Below are 19376 nucleotides of genomic sequence, written 5' to 3' on the forward strand. Positions count from 1 at the left end.
TGTGTCAACATCCAAGAAAATTTCCTCTTTTACCAATTCTGAGACGGCTGAGAAAAATGTATATATTAGTTCCTTTGAAGAAGGCCATCGCTCCAATAAAGTCTAATCGTTTCCACATTACTAAATTAATGGCGGTGGCGAGAATATGAGGAAGAATACGTCTAAGGCAGGAGGTAAGCTGATCTTCAGATAAGCATATGCAGCAGAAGATAGAAAATTTCAACGATAATGAAAGAATGGTGAGAATACATCTGCGGTAGCAGGTGAGATAGCCATATGCTGCAGCAAGACTTACTCTGACGTATCGAAAAGAGCAACAACTCTGGAAGTATATTATTATAATATTACAAGGATTGGTGATTTAATATACGGAGTGAAGATGAATTAGTCATAAGGTTTGGGCTATATAAAGCTTGTAATGGGCTTGTAACACACATTCATATCCTTCTGAGCTCTTGTACTATCTGCGTTTCTATTATAATGGCTAACCGAATGATTTACTTCACACTGGGACTTTTTCTGTTGATATGTTGTTACAGCGACAGGGTCATGGCAGGGGATTCCGATCCCTTGCAAGATTTCTGCGTTGCAGATGAGGAAAGCAAAGGTGAGTAAAAAACTTTATACATAAACAATGGTAATGATTTGCTTATTAGACGAGTCGAGTTAGTAATAGATTGATTTGATTTTGCTTTAAACAGTTTTGGTGAACGGGTTCGTTTGCAAAGACCCAATGCAAGTTTCAGCAGACGACTTCTTCTTCCGGGGACTTGGGCAGGCAGGGAACACCGACAATGATGTGGGCTCCAACGTAACGATGGCGAACGTTAAACAGATACCAGGCCTCAATACGTTGGGAATATCGTTGGTCCGCATCGACTACGCAGTGGGTGGAATAAATCCTCCTCACACACACCCAAGAGCCACCGAAGTTCTTGTTTTACTGGAAGGCCAGCTTCTTGTGGGTTTCATTGACACCAACAACAAGTTTTTCAGCAAAACGTTGGAGAAGGGAGATGTGTTTGTGTTTCCAAAGGCACTTGTGCATTTCCAGCAGAATGTGGGGCATGAAAATGCGGTGGCCATATCTGCATTGAGCAGCCAGCTTCCGGGAGTTCAGACAATCGCCAACTCTCTGTTTGCAGCGGATCCTCCTCTCCCAGATTCCGTATTGGCCAAGGCCTTCCGCATCACACAGGAAGTTGTGGATTACATTCAGAAGAAATTCGCATAAGAATTTGCTGTGTTCTATCAAACAAAACAATCAAGAGGGGACCAAGTCTTTCCCAAATTCTTTTTCCTTGCCGTTCAATAAAACAATCTTTCTAGAGTTATTGCCGTCCTCTTCTGCTATTCATAGCATCTGTTTTGAACATGACTATATCCTCCGCATATTCCAAAGATGAAGGATTAATTTGAAGCATCTGAAGGCATTTATGAATATTTTATACAAGAGCATCCTTGTATTAGGTATACATTCATTTGCAACATGTTAACAATATATTCTTTAACATAAATATTGCAGGAACAACAACAAACAAAGTGCTTGACTTGGATAGAATGAGTAACACTATAATTCTTGCATGCCAATCTGTCAAGGGTGTTCTTTAACATAGTCTTAACCTCATTTTAGCTCTGACATAAAAGGTGAATGGTTTGGAAGTAGGAAATAGTTATTGGGAAATATAATTAGTAGTTGTTCTTCAAATCACCCTCACAATCATCCAATGCTTCAAGACTCCCCATCAAAGAAGTCATTCCAGAAGGTTAGGGACTCTCCTCAAGATAAGAATGATTGCTCTAATAAATATAGTATACCTTCGATGGAATGCAATACGGTTTCATTATGTCTAAATTCCAAGAAAATCCATAGAACTAGAATATCCATTGCATCCAATATCGCAATATTTTATCGGGGATAATATGATAACCTTGACACATATTACACCTATTCTTACATCAATCTACCTACATAAGGGTTATGATTGAGGGGCCTCTTGTATTAAACATTTCTAATAAGTTGGAATGACATGGAAAATCTAAGACAGTGAAGATAGATTATTGATAATAACACAATTCATTTACATGGTGTTAATTATGAGGGTAATTAATTTATGGCTTCCCAAAATAAGCTTTTCTAAATCTCCCCTAATTCATTCCTACGTTATAATAAATATGTCAATGTGGATGTTATGTATGAAGATCTAAATACTAAAGGGAAAAAGGATAATGCTCATGTTGATTTTAAAAACTTTGTATGTAATATTAAAAATATGATTAGTTGAAAAATTTAGCAATATATTACCTTGTTCAATCATAAACTATCAGTTCGGTTACAAAAAAAATTCCTCAAACCATTTCCTCCTTGTATAAGCATTTCTATAGATCATCAAATATGATAACCAATAATTTAACCATAGGTTTCCTATCAAAGCAAATGCAAATCTGCATATGTGAATAAGCACAATAGGATAGGAAAATATTGTTGCCGTAGGCCATGTATGTTTCATGCGGGAAAAATATTATTGTTGCAAGCCTAAGAGGTGCATAAAGGAGCTCCTTGGATCCATGGATATGCAGGTGTAAGTTTGAGAAATATGTGAAGGCGGAGGATATTTTCATATTGAAGCCATTTGCTAATTGATATGAGGAAGATAAAAGTGTCGTCATATTGAGAAGTTGTCAATTACACTGTAATGAAGAATAAGATAATAGATATAACTGATACATTATCGGTGAGATATGTCAATTTTATAATCTTCTATTTTTCCTATGTATTTTTAGGGGTTCAAATGAATAAAGCTTCATATATAGCCCCTCTAGCGATCAGTTCATTGTGAAGCTTAAAAGCCTCTTCCGTCATGCCTTGGATGTCTATACCTCAAATAATCTAGTAATATGAGAAGTTTCATTGCGCTTGCATCCATCTCCAACTGTATCGATCAATATATTAATTATCAAGCCCATTCTACATTGTTCACATAGATAACAAATAAGGCTATTGTAAGATGACACATTGCTCTGATAGATTGTGCTTATGATCTTTTCTTTAGCATGTCTAATGCCACATATGTGATCCCTTGCCTACGCAAATAGGGAGTCAATGAGGTATAAGTAATTACTTGATCATGTTCCACGAGGAATCTATTTATTCACCGGGTTTCTCGTCTCTCTATGAAAGATTCGCACGTCAATCATATGAGTCCTGCAAATAGTGGTGGTTCACTAGCACAAATAATTCATGACATTCACTAAACCTAGGGTTCTCTCTCAAGGTCATTGTGGTTAATGCTACACCAAAATAGAATAATGTGGCTTTGGTTATTTATGTACAAGATTCAAGTTGGGAAAATCCAAAATATTGGAAAATGTAGACAAAATGCATGACCCAATGGTGAGCAATATCTCCGATATTTTTTATGTTTTGCAAGAACTTGAGTTATTGTTCATTATTTGAGTAAGTGGTCTTAATAACATGCATCCAAATAAAAGAGAGTGATTGCAAATTCTAGAATTGAGGTAGATCTTCAAAGGAAAGGACAAAACAATAGCGGACATGTTGCATCGAGTTGAGCCATATGTGACCTTAGATATCCAAATTTAAAAAATGTAAAAGAGACAATTTACATTAAATGATATAGAACTCTAGATAACCAATAGATTTATTTGACTCACAAATTTGTCATTGAAGAGGTTTTAGGTCAATACAATACAACTAATTCAGGTCAATAATCTATTGTTGCAAGTCTTTACAAATATGATGTCATTTCCTATCACCGAGTCATCCATAGGTGATCATTCCTTTGGTTTTAGCTTGACGATCTATCTAGATCACATACCGGTTCCATAATTTGCATCGTAAGATCTTTTATATTGGTTCCATCATTCTAATATATCTCCACTTGCACTAAAATCAGGAATCCCCATTAAAAATAGGGTTTTAAGGAAATATATTTCAATAGAACATGCTCTATCCATATTGTTGACACAAATTTGAGTCAATCATTTCATAATTTTTTCACCCTCAAATCGAAAAATATAAACTAGTGATAAATTTTTACAACCTTTCGAAAAATATAAAAATATAAGAAAATCATGTCCTAACTGACTGAGGAGAAAATTTATGAAAACCCCTAAAATTGTAATGAGTTACTCAAAATGAATTCAAATCTAGACTTCTGGTGGATCAATGTGCCCTTGTTTAACCACCTAGAATAAATAAAAACAACGATCACTGTTTTGCAACACTAAGAGTGAATTTTGTGGAACCCCTAAGTTCACAATAGCTACCTCAAATATGCTAAAAATCAATATTGTAATAGACTGGACAAGTTCTTGATTAAAAGCCTCTATGAATTATAATTTTCTTTTGTCAAATCGAGAGAGATATGAGCTTCACATGTTGACCTTCTTAATTGATATACAAAAATAGAATAATGCCTTGAGGTCCGATAACAGTTTATAATATTCCTTATGGAAGAATTCGCTACATACTATATCTCCAAGAGACTCCAAATGCAATGTCGTATTCAACACATGTCTTTGCAATGACAATCGTGTCCTATATCTAGAACTCCTAGCAATATAACTGAGGTGTAAACCACTAAATTCATCTAGGCCTCCTAATTATCTAATATAGCTTATGACCAATTATAACTAATTTAAGGTATGTGTACCACATGTTGGCATATGCATTGAATAACATACATTATAATATCATATCCTTGGCTACATAATATATTTCGCATACTCCAAACAATATGATTTGACAAGCACTTTATAATAGTAGAGGAAATGAAGATAAACAAGGATAATGAATGAAAACATATAAAGTTGCTATTATTAAGACCAATATTCGAAATCTTCATCATGCTTGACTGGTTCGCCTACATATGAACTTGATCTACAAAAGATGGGGATGTGTAAATAATTTTCTCTACAACTAGATGAGCCCCATACAAGACAAAAAGATGAACAGTCTGGAGAGATCTTAGATTGATATTACTTTAGTTATTGTGTGTTAGATGTGTTTTAATTCCTCTAGATGCAACTTAATCACGCACTTGTAATTATACATATACCCGTTCAGGTCATGTCCAAATAAATAATTTCATTGAAACATCTATTCTCATATTGGTGACATGTAGAAGATGATTGTTGCAATAGTCAAGCATGTGGATTAAGCGAGTCTTCCTTATAATGCAAGCTAGTGAATTGTGAGCGTTCTAGAAAAGGTCCAAAATGTATTTGAAAGGTCATTAAGCATTTGGCTTGTAAAACTTCTGAGATGATAATGGACTAAGCACCTCACCTTTTCAGCATTTTTTTATTAGGATAAAACAAGTTTTGAAGGGGCCCCAAACCCCTTTACAAACAGAGGGTTTGCATTGAGAAATGGACCAGACTACCTGACAGTGGACAACAGGTTTTAAAAAGGACCTGAAACCTTCTAGACTTACGGGCATCCACCAATCAAAATATGAACATCACAAAACAGGATGGCACAACCATAAGCTCGAAAACAACAAACAAAACATCTCAAAAAACAGAGAACGAGGGTTTTTCTGGCACCCTCGGCCAACTAGAAGCGTTTTCCTAGGCTCCCTCAACTTGTAATAGATTCGTAGGACCACATAAAGCCACAAAGACCAATGCTAACCAAAAACCAACATTGGCCAAACTTGGCCCTTGAAAACTGCTAGCATCCAACCTGTCCCTACAAGAAACAAAAAACATGGGGTTTTTCTGAGCTCCCTCAACCACCGTGGGTTTTATCATGGCTCCAAAAACCATATGCTTTAAAATATGCCATACTGAGAGAAACTTGCCCAACAACCAACTCTCCACCTCTATAGGAGACACACAAGAGTCAGCAAGAAGATCGGCATCAACATCCTTACAGCCAAGAAGAGGGGCCCCATCAACACCCCAACGACACTTCCAGGAAACACCAAAAACATCATACTCCACCTCAATAGGAGACAAGTCAACTCCAACTACATCCATCTCCCCCTCAATAGAAGGGAACCTTCCACAGAGAATCCCACGGACCCGAAAAAAACAGCACTCCAAAACAGCCCAACTCGCAAGAAACCAAACAAGCAGACCAAAAACATCATGTGTTTCAAGACCGATACACAGAGGGAACTGCCCGAAGCCCATTCGGAAGGTAAATAACACCTCAAGGACCACCAAATAGTTACATGAGCCACAAGAATCATTATACTCTTTGTGGCACTATTGGTCTTGTGGATTTAGAGGAATCACATTATTGTATGGAACATAAAAGGGTGCGAGGATAGCATTGTTGGTATTTATGAGAGAATGTACACAATTTCAAGAGAAGTGAAATATGAAGATAGAACCAAAAAAAAATTCCTTCATATCAATGTTGGCTTCAGTAGTACCACATTTATATCAACGTAATATGCAATATTTTGTACTTAAATAAATATTGGTTTCCGTGGCATGTTGAATTATACCATCCCGTAAATTAAGTTAAATATCAAAATGGAGGAAACAAGATCATAACATTAACCAATGCCAATGACATTAGGAATAAGAAAAGGCCTAGTTGTTATCTTTAAGGAAGAGCTAGGAACTTAGGTTCCTTTTCCTTTTGTTGCGAGGGATTGAGATTTTTTCTAAATCATGAGAATGAATCTAAATGGCATTGATGCATGAATTAATATCTGTTCATTTTGAGAATCTTTGTTACCAATTTACATAATCAAATAAAAGGAGTATAGCCATAATTTCCCAGTTTTGGCAAATGAGGCTCACACATTCATTTTCCTAATTGTTTGCAGCTCACAAGTATGCAAGCATCTCCCATGCTAGACTTATCAAATTCCTAAGACTTGGCTCAATTTTTGCAAAGCCAACTGAGAAAATTCAGATGAAAGTAGATATGAGAAGCATTATTTCAGTACAGCCACTTCAACCTTTCTAATGTGACAAGATTTTGGAGTCCTATTTTTAGAGGACCTGCGAATTGCAACGAATGTTGATCTACCAGGTATGTCACGTTCAATAAGATATGTAAAGTAGGAAAAAAAAAAAAAAAAAAAAAGGGAGTTAATTATATATTATTTTTAAAATATAGTTTGGGGAAGAAATATATTGCAGTTAATGTCACCATGAAGCTTTATGCCTGTACTTTTTATTTGATACGTACAGAACAAATTCACTTTTTTAGGATTTGGTTTAAGTCTGGTCTAATATCAATTTTCTAAAATTTTATTAATCGCACATAGCAGCCCCGACATGCTTAGCGGTTACATGAACAATGGTTAAAAGTAAATGATATGTTGTAAATTGTGGTGTTTGCAACCTAGATATAGAGATTGGTAGTTAGAATGAAACTTTAACAATTTGCACATGATTGGAAATGGCATATTCTAATACCACAACGAAGATGTAATCTGTGAACCTTACCCTTCACAAATTGAAACTTGTAAATAAAGAAATGTGTAGTTGTACAGTGATAGATTAACAAAGAAAGACAAATCATAATTTCTAATCTATTTTTGAATTTGGCTCAAATGATCGAATCTGTGAATGCAAAAAAATTTATGTGAAGTAGATTGCTAGAATTTAATTGGAGATCTTTGGAAAAAAACAAATTCTTATTTTAACAGTTGAGTATAACTGATTACAACACAAATTACCAACCATGTTTTGCATTGAAGAGTAGGAGCTCTTTGGTAACACTTGCAATGAAATATTCAATTATTTCCAATTGATATTGCATGCAAGCAAGAGAAATTTGGTATACTTGGAATGAAAAGTTAATTATTTTGAATCCACATTGTATGTAATCAGTTCTATTCTCATTTTTTGATTACTACATATGCATTGTGCCTCATGTGTATGTTGGTATGTAATAGTAGGGGGATATGTGAATATCAACAAGGCAACGAACCCTTGATACAACAATGAATGGGAGGCCCTTCTGACCGTCATCTCCAGTGTTGATTGTTTCTTTTTCTATCATTAGCCCATGAAATTTATATATTTCTAATGAATACACTTTAAGGGGAAGTTGGTAGAACCCACCTTTATTTATTTGGATCTCAATGTGATACAATTATTTCGAGTGCAACTAGTCATCTCATTGATAAATTTTCTAGCATGAGGCATGCAGATGTTTGAATGTGTGGGTTGAACAATTGGACTCTATGAAATCAATAACAGATACCTATAAAAGTTGGTGGTAATACGAGCATACCAATTTTTTCTAGTATCAAATTCACAAAGAACAATCATGCCAAATCCATTCATTTGAACACCTATATTGAGGTAGACTTGATAGGATTTTACATTCTTCAAGATTGTGGTGTTGCATTCTATCTTGACCGTTGCAAGATATCTCATTACTATGTGAATGGTCTGCTAGAAAAATCATAGAGTCTTATATATCATTTCAATTGAACTGGTGGAGAACCAATTAAATATGTGTTTCTCTCAGATGTATTTATATTTCAACTATTCTTAATTCACATTCAATTCAATGATCAAAGATAAAGTTTTTAGCAATGAAGTTGTAAAATTACTACTAATTATATAAGAGTTTTATGGGAGCTCCTCAATCAACAATTTGAGTGGATGGCATACTGGGTTTAGGCAAAATCTAGTGATCACAAGTTACACATATTTCTAAAAATCTGATGTGATTTTAAACTCTTAATGTTATTTGAGTGTCTCACAATGGATGCACATGTTAAGGTTATAGTTGACAGATATTTGTTAGGTTTCACAAATTATTACGTACTTTTCCACAAATAAAGTGTTGCAACATTTTCTTTCTAAATTCTTTGGATTAAGGTGGAACATTATCAACTAAATTTCACTATGAAAGAGTATTGTTATTGATTTGAGAATAATCTTGAACATCTTGATGTAGAGTAGATATATCCTAGACTATGAGAGGTGCATGGTTGACAAAGGAGTACATATTCATGTAGAATTTAATGAATGACAATATGGATTAGATGGGAGATATCGTAGAGGTGGACCTGGAAACCATGCGATTAGAAGGTAGCTTTCACACAAGGAGGTTTAAATTGACAACCATGCCATGTGTCAAGAGGAGAGGATAAAGGAGATGGCTTTGGGATGGGAAACAACGTGCTAATAGTTACTAATAGTTAAAATTCCCATGTTTTCTCTAGGGTTCAAGTCAATTGGTTGGATTGATTCACAACAACAAGAACCTATGGGGCACACAAATGGAGCTAAAAAAATTTGGGGCTCTGTTAGAGGTAAACAAGCCTAGTTTCACACTTGTTGTACAATTGTATCATGTAGATTACAAAATTGGAATTCGCAAGGCTGATCTAGAGGCCTCGCATGACATATTTGTGTGGTGCATAATTGATATAGATAGCATTGAACAACTTGATTTTAAGGGAAAAATACTTATAGGTAAGAGGTAATTTGAAAGATTCATAGGAGAAAAAGAGAAATTTCTATAAGATCCATCATTGCTTGTATTTATTTTAAAAGAAATGGTGAAGCATGCTATAGAAACTAGGTTTTGTCTATTGTTAATAATAATTTGTATATGTATGCTTTATTGAAATCAAAAGGGGGAAAATTGTTTTTTTGTTAAAACTTATTTTTAATTATTGAATTATTTGATGTTAAGGAATAATTAAATTTTTAGGCTGTAATGTCGTAAATCGCATACATTCGCAACTTCACCTACGTTTTGTGTGTACTTTGGTGTCCATTCGCTTAATATTTTTGTAGGCTCATTTTAGTACTTACATAAGCCTTCTTCTTTACCAAGGTGCTCAGGTCGCATTTCTCATGGACATTGGTTTATGTCACCTTTGCATTAGTCCTATATTTTCTTTTCTCCCAAAATTTTTGAACGTATATTATCTAGATACGAGTTTTTCACACGGACATTTGCACATCATGATAGCATCCTACAAAAAAAAATATGCAAGCATTTCTAAACAAAATTCAACTTTTTAGCTTTATAGGGCAGTTGCAATGTTTCGAGATGAATCTAAATGACTCATCAGTATTTTTTCATTCCCCACTCTCTTTATGAACCTTTCTTTTATTTGGCCTGCTCTCTCTTGGCTCTCTCTTTCTCTCTCAATATCTCACACGCTACTCTTAATCTTTTCACGCTACTCTCACGATATTTGTAAAAAGTTGGATTGTGATGTCTCTAAGTAACTCCATTTAGTTTGATTGATTCGCATTAATCAAAATTTAAAGACCTCCCACCGAGGGAGCTAGAGGATGATGGCTCTTTTGGAGGTAGAAAAAAGTAGTTTCATAACTATCACAGTCGCCTAATGCAGATTCTAAAATTGCGGAATTGGAATGGTGATTTAGAGGATTCACATGAGATAGTTGTGAGGTACATAATTTATTTGGATAGAGTTGAACAACCGAATTTTAGGGAAAAATAACTCATAGAGAAAAGGTAATTTGAGAGATTTCTTGGAGAAAAATAGAACTTTTTATAAGATGCATGTTTTTACCTTTTTTCAAAAGGAATGGAGAGGTAGTCTATATAAATTCGGTCTTGCCTATTGTCAAATAAGAATGAGTAGTTTCATCCTTTAAAAATTAATAAAATATATATTAAAATTTAGTTTTTTAGTTTGCTGATTAAACTTTCTTTAATTATTAAGTTATCTGATATTTACGAATATCAAAAAAATTATTTGAATTACATGAATTTAAGTAGTCGGCTATGACTAAATTCGGATCAAGAATCGAAACTACTAGTTGTGAGGCCCACCCTTTGGTGGCTTCGATATTGGCATTATTGGACCATGATTGAATTCTAGGGCTGTATAAGTTTTTAAAGTTATTAGTATTAACACGTGATGATGTTATTAGAATATGTCAAATGTGGAGTGCATCTGTAGAGCAGTTTGATTTTAATATATGCATATGATGAGGACAAAAATTTTGATAGTTAATTAGGTATTTTGATTTCCATGTGATTATAGTGGGTTAATTGATGCTTTGACTTTATAAACATGAAATTCAACTATATCGTGAATTATTAAATTATCAAATTTATTAGAAGTAGCACCCTGTCGGGTTTATGCTTCTAGAAAGGAGCACTTGGTTTGGATTTTGATAGCTACCTTTGTTCATTTGAAATAATATTAGAACTGTTATAAAATGAAGAACGATTAAAGTTGAATGTAAATCTTGACTGTGGATTCGCATGGTCATTGAAATATCCCAAATGTCTAGTTGGCATAAAAGTGCATGTAGCATATTTGAAGTTTTAAAATCTCTGATCATGGATGCTATCACTTTTTAATTCACAAAAAGGAATGGACTAAAGGGATGAGATTATTAAAGTTGTAAGATTGAAAATATTTATTACCTTATTGGGCTTAGTTTTCCTCCAATGATTATAATCCTTCTAAAGATGGAAAAGCTCGAAATATGTTAATAGTAATCTAATCGTGTCGCTTCTTCCTTTTTTGAGAAAGTCCAACTTTTCCAAAAGATTTGTGGGTATAAAAAATTACGGAAATCGATATGAGAAAAGATTAGAGTTGATCAACCTATGAGCTTCTGAAGAAGAACAACATGCGAAGGATTTGTGAAGTTGGAGGGGTTTCAAATTAATTCATGGCCATGTAGAACGGCCACAATCTACTTCTTTCAAAGAAGTTCACATTCTCTAAGAACCTGAGGGAAGTGAAAATGGATGGGATGAGTTCTATTGTAACTTACAAGATGATAGAAAAGGATACTGTAATCAGTTGCTAGGGGTGAAAGGTTAAGAGAAACCATAAATATCAGGACATCCCTAGCCTACATCAAGGCTTAATATACTACCTTCACCAAATCTATTTGCATACAACCTCTCCTATGCTCTAATCTGGCCTAATTTTGGTATCAAAGAGATCAAAGTGAAAGATGGCTTCAAGAGCCCTCAAAATTACCAAGAAACCCCTTAGAATTTCTAGTGGTTTTGGAATTGCTTCCACATAAGCATTCAATCTCCCTAAAAATTCCCAAAAGGGCAATTCCCATATCGAGAGAGATAAAAAAGGGAATGCCCTAGAGATAAAGAGCTAAAAATTGTGTCAAAAGAAGATAATGTTAACAGTAGACTGCATGTAGAATTACAATCTCTCTTGGGATACCAATTTGAAACTGAGGAAAGAAGTAAAGATAAAAATGAAAAACACGTTAAAAATCGAAAAAATAGAAAAGGCAAATCTAAAAAATGAAAGGGTAATGAAGGAGAGTAAGAAGAGGAGATCGACATTAATTGTGGTAATTAATATCCAAGACAAAGAAATTTGAAACTAAAACGATGACACATATATGATAACTAACACTTTGAAAGTGATATTGTACTCAGTTGAGGAAAGAAAAGGTCAAGTATTTGACCTACCTACAAAATATTTCACTTTGGACCTATCCCTTAAAGACGTCTCCAAATCATAGTATCTTATCATCGTGGAGGAGGAGGACTTGGAAACCAGCTTGGCTTCCATAGCACCAGATCCCACCCCGCTTATTTAAACTTCACAAAGAAACAAGAGTGTTAAGCATGGTGAAGAGGAGGATAACGATGACTATGAGATGGAGGTAAAACAAGGTAGACTGAAAGAGAAAACAAATTTATTGGGCAATAGAGATTCTCAATTTGGGGACTCAATTTTCCATTTTCTTGCTATCATTAAGGACCTAATGGATTTATTCTATGACTTCTCGACCTATTTGGCTGAGTATCGCAATAGGCATAAGTCTAGGATGGAACAAAAAAGGCACAAAGAAAAAAGAAATTGAACCAAATAGGGAAGGTGAAAAGAGGCAAAGAGGGTGCTACTTGAGAGAACTAGAATTCAAGACTAAAATTGGTCATGAAAGAGTTTGATGCTCTTATGAGCCTCCATAATATGAAGTCTACATAGTTTTTCGTGGTTTGTTATTTTGGTAGTGTTGGGGTTGTGTTGGTGCAATAACTTGTTTGTTATTGAGCTTCTCTGTTTTAATATTCTAACTTTGGGCATAGGACCCTCTTCCCACCTTATCTAATCAAAAACAAATTTTGTGTACACTTTTAATATTACAAATCAATGTTAGATGTGGTTAAAAAACATTAAAATATAGTCAGGTCATAGTATGATGTTGCATTGGACTATGTTGGTAGTGAAGAATTAAATTGTTTACGAGTTTATTTTTATCAAATGAATTGTGGAAATCTCATATCTTTAATTAAATTGTTATCAAATGTATGATTATGTGTGTATCTTATTTCAATTTATATTGGAAATAATTTTTTTTTTTATTTGAGCGTGTAGGAAATTTTCATAGCTAATATAAATTGGAGTTCCCTAAGAGAATCCTAGTCATTTTCAATTCCTAGTGAAGCCTTGACCTTAGTTAATGATAGGGACTAAGGTCTCTGATTTTAGTAATTGTTGTAATGTGATGTATTTTGTGTTTTAAATATAGTTTTATTTTATTTTGATATTTGAGTAAGTTAGCATTTGCGTCCAGCGGCATCCTTATGGAAAGATAGATTTCACACTGAGTAGGTTTTTGAATGACTTTCAAGTGTTTGTTTCATCTATTTATAAGTGTACACAGACCCATACTGAAACACTTAGGAGATGGAGGTAAAACAAGGTAGACTGAAAGAGAAAATAAATTTATTAGGCGATAGAGTTTCTCAATTTGGGGACTCATTTTTTTCATTTTCTTACTATCATTAAGGACCTAATGGATTTTTTCTATGACTTCTCGATCTTTTTGACTGACTATCGCAATAGGCATAAGTCAAGGATGGAACAAAAAAGGCAAAAAGAAAAAAGAAATCAAACTAAATATGGAAGGTGAAAAGAAGCAACGAGGGTACTGCTTGAGAGAGCTATAATTAAAGACAAAAATTGGTCATGAAAGAGTCAAATGCTCTTATGAGCCTCCATAATATGAAGTCTAAATATTTTTTCGTGGTTTGTTATTTTGGTAGTTTTGCGGTTGTGTCGGCGCAGTAACTTGTTTGTTATTGAACTTCTTTATTCTAGTATTCTAACTTTGGTTGTGGGACCCTCTTCCCACCTTATCCAATCAAAAACAAATTTTATCTACACTTTTTATATTACAAATCAATGTCAGATTTCGTTAATAAACATTAAAATATAATCAAGTTATAGTACGATGTTGTATTGGACTATGTTGGTCGTGAAGAATTATTTTTTTATCAAATGTATGATTATGTGTGCATTTTATTTCAACCTATATTGGAAATTTATTTATTTTCTTTGAGTGTGTAGGAAATTTTCATAGCTAATAGAAATTGGAGTTTCCTAAGAAAATCCTATTCATTTTAAATTCTTAGTGAAGCCTTGACCTTAGTTAATGATAGGGACTAAGGTCTTTGATTTTAGCAATTGTTGTAATGTGATGTATTTTTTTTTTTAAATATATTTTTGTTTTGTTTTTATATATGAGTAAGTTAGTATCTGCGCCCAGTGGCATCCTTATAGAAAAAATAGGTGTTATGTTGAGCATTTTTTTGAATGATTTTAAAGTGTCGGTTTCATCTATTTTTGAGTGTATTTAGGCCCATAAAGAAACACTTATGAGTTGGGTACCTTTTTGGGAATTAGTCCATGGGATTTTGCCATCATTTGATCTTGTCCAAGTCTCTTAGAAAAAAGGTGTCGAAAGTCTAACTTGCGGGTGACAGTAAGTAAATTACCACTTTCAAATCCACTCCAACAATTTTATGAATGGTGCTTCCGCATGCCTCACACATATGAGTGGATCCAAAGGATCCTATTGGGGAAGAGTATACAATATTATTCCTCTCATCCCAATGCTCTCACACGTAGGAGCATTTGTGATATCCACATACCCTTAGGTTTTGGTGAGAAGGGGTTAGAGGAGGTGAATGAGATCAATGTGGTACCTCCTGACCAGGGGAGGGGAGGTCATATGACACATATTGTATATACCATTCTAAGAGTCTTTGTATGGCTTATTATTTTATTTTTTGCATCTTTCTTTTTGGGATTTTTTGGGAGGCTTTGTGGAAGGACTCAAAAGAGTCTTTGAGAAATTTCTATCAAACCCTCCTCATCTATTAAGGAAATATTTTGATATGATTCAATCTTTAGAATGCTATATTCCATTTTGTTGTAAATATGTTAGTGGAGGCTTTTGATTTGATTTTTAAATTTCATCTTTCTATGTCTTTTCTTATGTATATGACACGTGTGTGAGGGTTTAGGCTCTCCCAAGTTGATCAGAGAAACTCATGTGTAGGGTGAGGGATATGTGGAACCTCCAAGGGAACGATTTTTTCTCGTTGAGAAGGAGATTTCTTGGGTATGAGTATCCTTGATTCTTTTGGAAAATCTGTGGAAAAATGGTTCGATATAATTTAGAAGGGATGTGAATTATATGGTGTTGGACTCCCTTAATGGATTTTACATCTGCGTGGAGTATTTATATTGGGAAATCAAGTTTCTCATGGGCCTCTTAGCTTGGGGGTTGGTTGTGAGAAAGCCCAAATGTTGGAAGGTGAGCTCTCCATTGGCTTGTTTAAAAATTGTGTTTTGTAAGATTTTTTGTGGAATCAAATGGGGTGCTACCTTGACATTGGAATGAAAATATTCATTCTCATGTTTGGGTTAGAATTTTTATTACATTTTTTAAATGGGTTGGAGTAAGTTGTTAAAAATTTTATCAAATGGGTCCCTTGTAATGTTGTGTATATCAAGTTGATAAATGATGATGTTGTTGTGTTTAGAAGCGATTATATTTTACTTTTCTAAAAAATATACATATTGTTTAAGGGCTGAGTTTGTTTAAGAAATAACTTAGCGCTTGTGATAATTTGCATTTCATACGTTTAAAAGTTATTGATACTTAATGAACAAATTAAAGTTATTAGTAATAGTGGATTAAATTAGCTTTAAGAGTGTGAAATTTTCATGCACTTTTCTTAATATTTTTAGTTAATAAAGTGAAGGGGATGTTTATCACGCAAATATTGTTCTCTTTGTTATCCTACAAAATAAAAAAACTTGCTCTACTTAAACTTTGGTTTAAAATTAAAAATAGTTATTTGTAATTAGATGTGTATGTTCACCTATTTAAAAATATATATTTTATACAAAGTATATTTACCTTTGTAAACACACACACACAGCAAACTTGAGTTTGGGTTTCTAGTGTTACCATATCGGTTAAGGCCCCATTAAGCGGGTTTAGCATGATAATTAATTCTTTTAAGAGAATTTAATTTAATATAACTTTAGGAAATGAAAAACCTTAGGTGGAGTTGGTGTGCTAGGTTTTAGGATTTAACATGTCTTGGAATCGTTTAAATGTGATGTGGCCTCTCAAATTAATTAGTCAAGTGAAATAATTTAATTTATCTAATTGATAGTGAATGGTAATTAATTAAATTAAATCTGAAATCAAAGTGTAGTATACTTTTATTTCAAAAATTTGGTTTTAAAAGAAAGTAAAATATCAGCTTAGGATTGAGAAAATTCACTCTTTATTTCGTTTTAATTTAGTTGAGTTGGACTCTTCAGAAGAATAAACTATCGTTGTGGCTAATATTTAGTTAAAACAAACAGTATATTTACTTATTAAAAATATTTAATAGAAAATTATCATTTATTCGTTTGCCGCATTTAATCTCTTTATATATCATTGGTAATTAGTTAAAATTTGTTAAATTTATATATAATTTAGCTTAGTTAGGGTTTACTTAGCTATAGGTGTTAGGTCACGCCATAGAGGCCCGACCGGTTCACTACCAATTAGGAATTAGAGGGAATGTTGCCTTCAGGAGTTCCTCCCTTGAGACATGTTGCGTAAGGGTTCCAAATCTCGATCACCTTATCATTCTTGTTTTACGTTGTGCGAAATGAGTGTCATAACGCCCACTCGTCTTATTCCTTTTCTCACCTCGTCTAGCATGAGTCCTATGACGTTGAGTATGTAACATATACATGCACATGCCACGATGAATTTGCCTTGTACACCAAGTTCATCCTTTCAATCACAAAACAACCCATTCTCTTATTTATTTATTTAAATTCTCGCAACCAAACTCTATAATTAACATGAATCCTTAATATTATAAACCAAAAATATTAATGATAATTTAGAACTATTCTTTGTTTTAAAGGCTCACGAATATAACACGTATATTTTTATAATAAAACTGAGATTATCCTACCCGAGCGTAAAAAGGTTTTCAAGAAAGACGCAATATAAAGCATGCATGGACGGTGTTTGTGTCAACATCCAAGAAAATTTCCTCTTTTACCAATTCTGAGACGGCTGAGAAAAATGTATATATTAGTTCCTTTGAAGAAGGCCATCGCTCCAATAAAGTCTAATCGTTTCCACATTACTAAATTAATGGCGGTGGCGAGAATATGAGGAAGAATACGTCTAAGGCAGGAGGTAAGCTGATCTTCAGATAAGCATATGCAGCAGAAGATAGAAAATTTCAACGATAATGAAAGAATGGTGAGAATACATCTGCGGTAGCAGGTGAGATAGCCATATGCTGCAGCAAGACTTACTCTGACGTATCGAAAAGAGCAACAACTCTGGAAGTATATTATTATAATATTACAAGGATTGGTGATTTAATATACGGAGTGAAGATGAATTAGTCATAAGGTTTGGGCTATATAAAGCTTGTAATGGGCTTGTAACACACATTCATATCCTTCTGAGCTCTTGTACTATCTGCGTTTCTATTATAATGGCTAACCGAATGATTTACTTCACACTGGGACTTTTTCTGTTGATATGTTGTTACAGCGACAGGGTCATGGCAGGGGATTCCGATCCCTTGCAAGATTTCTGCGTTGCAGATGAGGAAAGCAAAGGTGAGTAAAAAACTTTATACATAAACAATGGTAATGATTTGCTTATTAGACGAGTCGAGTTAGTAATAGATTGATTTGATTTTGCTTTAAACAGTTTTGGTGAACGGGTTCGTTTGCAAAGACCCAATGCAAGTTTCAGCAGACGACTTCTTCTTCCGGGGACTTGGGCAGGCAGGGAACACCGACAATGATGTGGGCTCCAACGTAACGATGGCGAACGTTAAACAGATACCAGGCCTCAATACGTTGGGAATATCGTTGGTCCGCATCGACTACGCAGTGGGTGGAATAAATCCTCCTCACACACACCCAAGAGCCACCGAAGTTCTTGTTTTACTGGAAGGCCAGCTTCTTGTGGGTTTCATTGACACCAACAACAAGTTTTTCAGCAAAACGTTGGAGAAGGGAGATGTGTTTGTGTTTCCAAAGGCACTTGTGCATTTCCAGCAGAATGTGGGGCATGAAAATGCGGTGGCCATATCTGCATTGAGCAGCCAGCTTCCGGGAGTTCAGACAATCGCCAACTCTCTGTTTGCAGCGGATCCTCCTCTCCCAGATTCCGTATTGGCCAAGGCCTTCCGCATCACACAGGAAGTTGTGGATTACATTCAGAAGAAATTCGCATAAGAATTTGCTGTGTTCTATCAAACAAAACAATCAAGAGGGGACCAAGTCTTTCCCAAATTCTTTTTCCTTGCCGTTCAATAAAACAATCTTTCTAGAGTTATTGCCGTCCTCTTCTGCTATTCATAGCATCTGTTTTGAACATGACTATATCCTCCGCATATTCCAAAGATGAAGGATTAATTTGAAGCATCTGAAGGCATTTATGAATATTTTATACAAGAGCATCCTTGTATTAGGTATACATTCATTTGCAACATGTTAACAATATATTCTTTAACATAAATATTGCAGGAACAACAACAAACAAAGTGCTTGACTTGGATAGAATGAGTAACACTATAATTCTTGCATGCCAATCTGTCAAGGGTGTTCTTTAACATAGTCTTAACCTCATTTTAGCTCTGACATAAAAGGTGAATGGTTTGGAAGTAGGAAATAGTTATTGGGAAATATAATTAGTAGTTGTTCTTCAAATCACCCTCACAATCATCCAATGCTTCAAGACTCCCCATCAAAGAAGTCATTCCAGAAGGTTAGGGACTCTCCTCAAGATAAGAATGATTGCTCTAATAAATATAGTATACCTTCGATGGAATGCAATACGGTTTCATTATGTCTAAATTCCAAGAAAATCCATAGAACTAGAATATCCATTGCATCCAATATCGCAATATTTTATCGGGGATAATATGATAACCTTGACACATATTACACCTATTCTTACATCAATCTACCTACATAAGGGTTATGATTGAGGGGCCTCTTGTATTAAACATTTCTAATAAGTTGGAATGACATGGAAAATCTAAGACAGTGAAGATAGATTATTGATAATAACACAATTCATTTACATGGTGTTAATTATGAGGGTAA

General features: G+C 34.3%; 2 protein-coding genes across 2 annotated transcripts; both read left to right on the forward strand.

Moving 5' to 3' along the window:
* Positions 1-480: 480 nt before the first annotated feature.
* LOC131864139 (germin-like protein 8-2) lies at positions 481-1234 on the forward strand. Its single transcript, XM_059215156.1, has 3 exons — positions 481-607; positions 702-886; positions 1055-1234. Exons 1-3 carry the CDS (start codon positions 481-483, stop codon positions 1232-1234), a joined length of 492 nt encoding a protein of 163 aa, XP_059071139.1.
* A 16515-nt stretch (positions 1235-17749) lies between these two features.
* On the forward strand, positions 17750-18503 carry LOC131864140 (germin-like protein 8-2). The gene is made up of 3 exons (XM_059215157.1): positions 17750-17876; positions 17971-18155; positions 18324-18503. Exons 1-3 carry the CDS (start codon positions 17750-17752, stop codon positions 18501-18503), a joined length of 492 nt encoding a protein of 163 aa, XP_059071140.1.
* The last annotated feature ends 873 nt before the right edge of the window (positions 18504-19376 follow it).

The sequence above is a fragment of the Cryptomeria japonica genome, unplaced genomic scaffold (assembly GCF_030272615.1).
Source record: "Cryptomeria japonica unplaced genomic scaffold, Sugi_1.0 HiC_scaffold_77, whole genome shotgun sequence".
NCBI classification, from domain to species: Eukaryota; Viridiplantae; Streptophyta; class Pinopsida; order Cupressales; family Cupressaceae; genus Cryptomeria; species Cryptomeria japonica.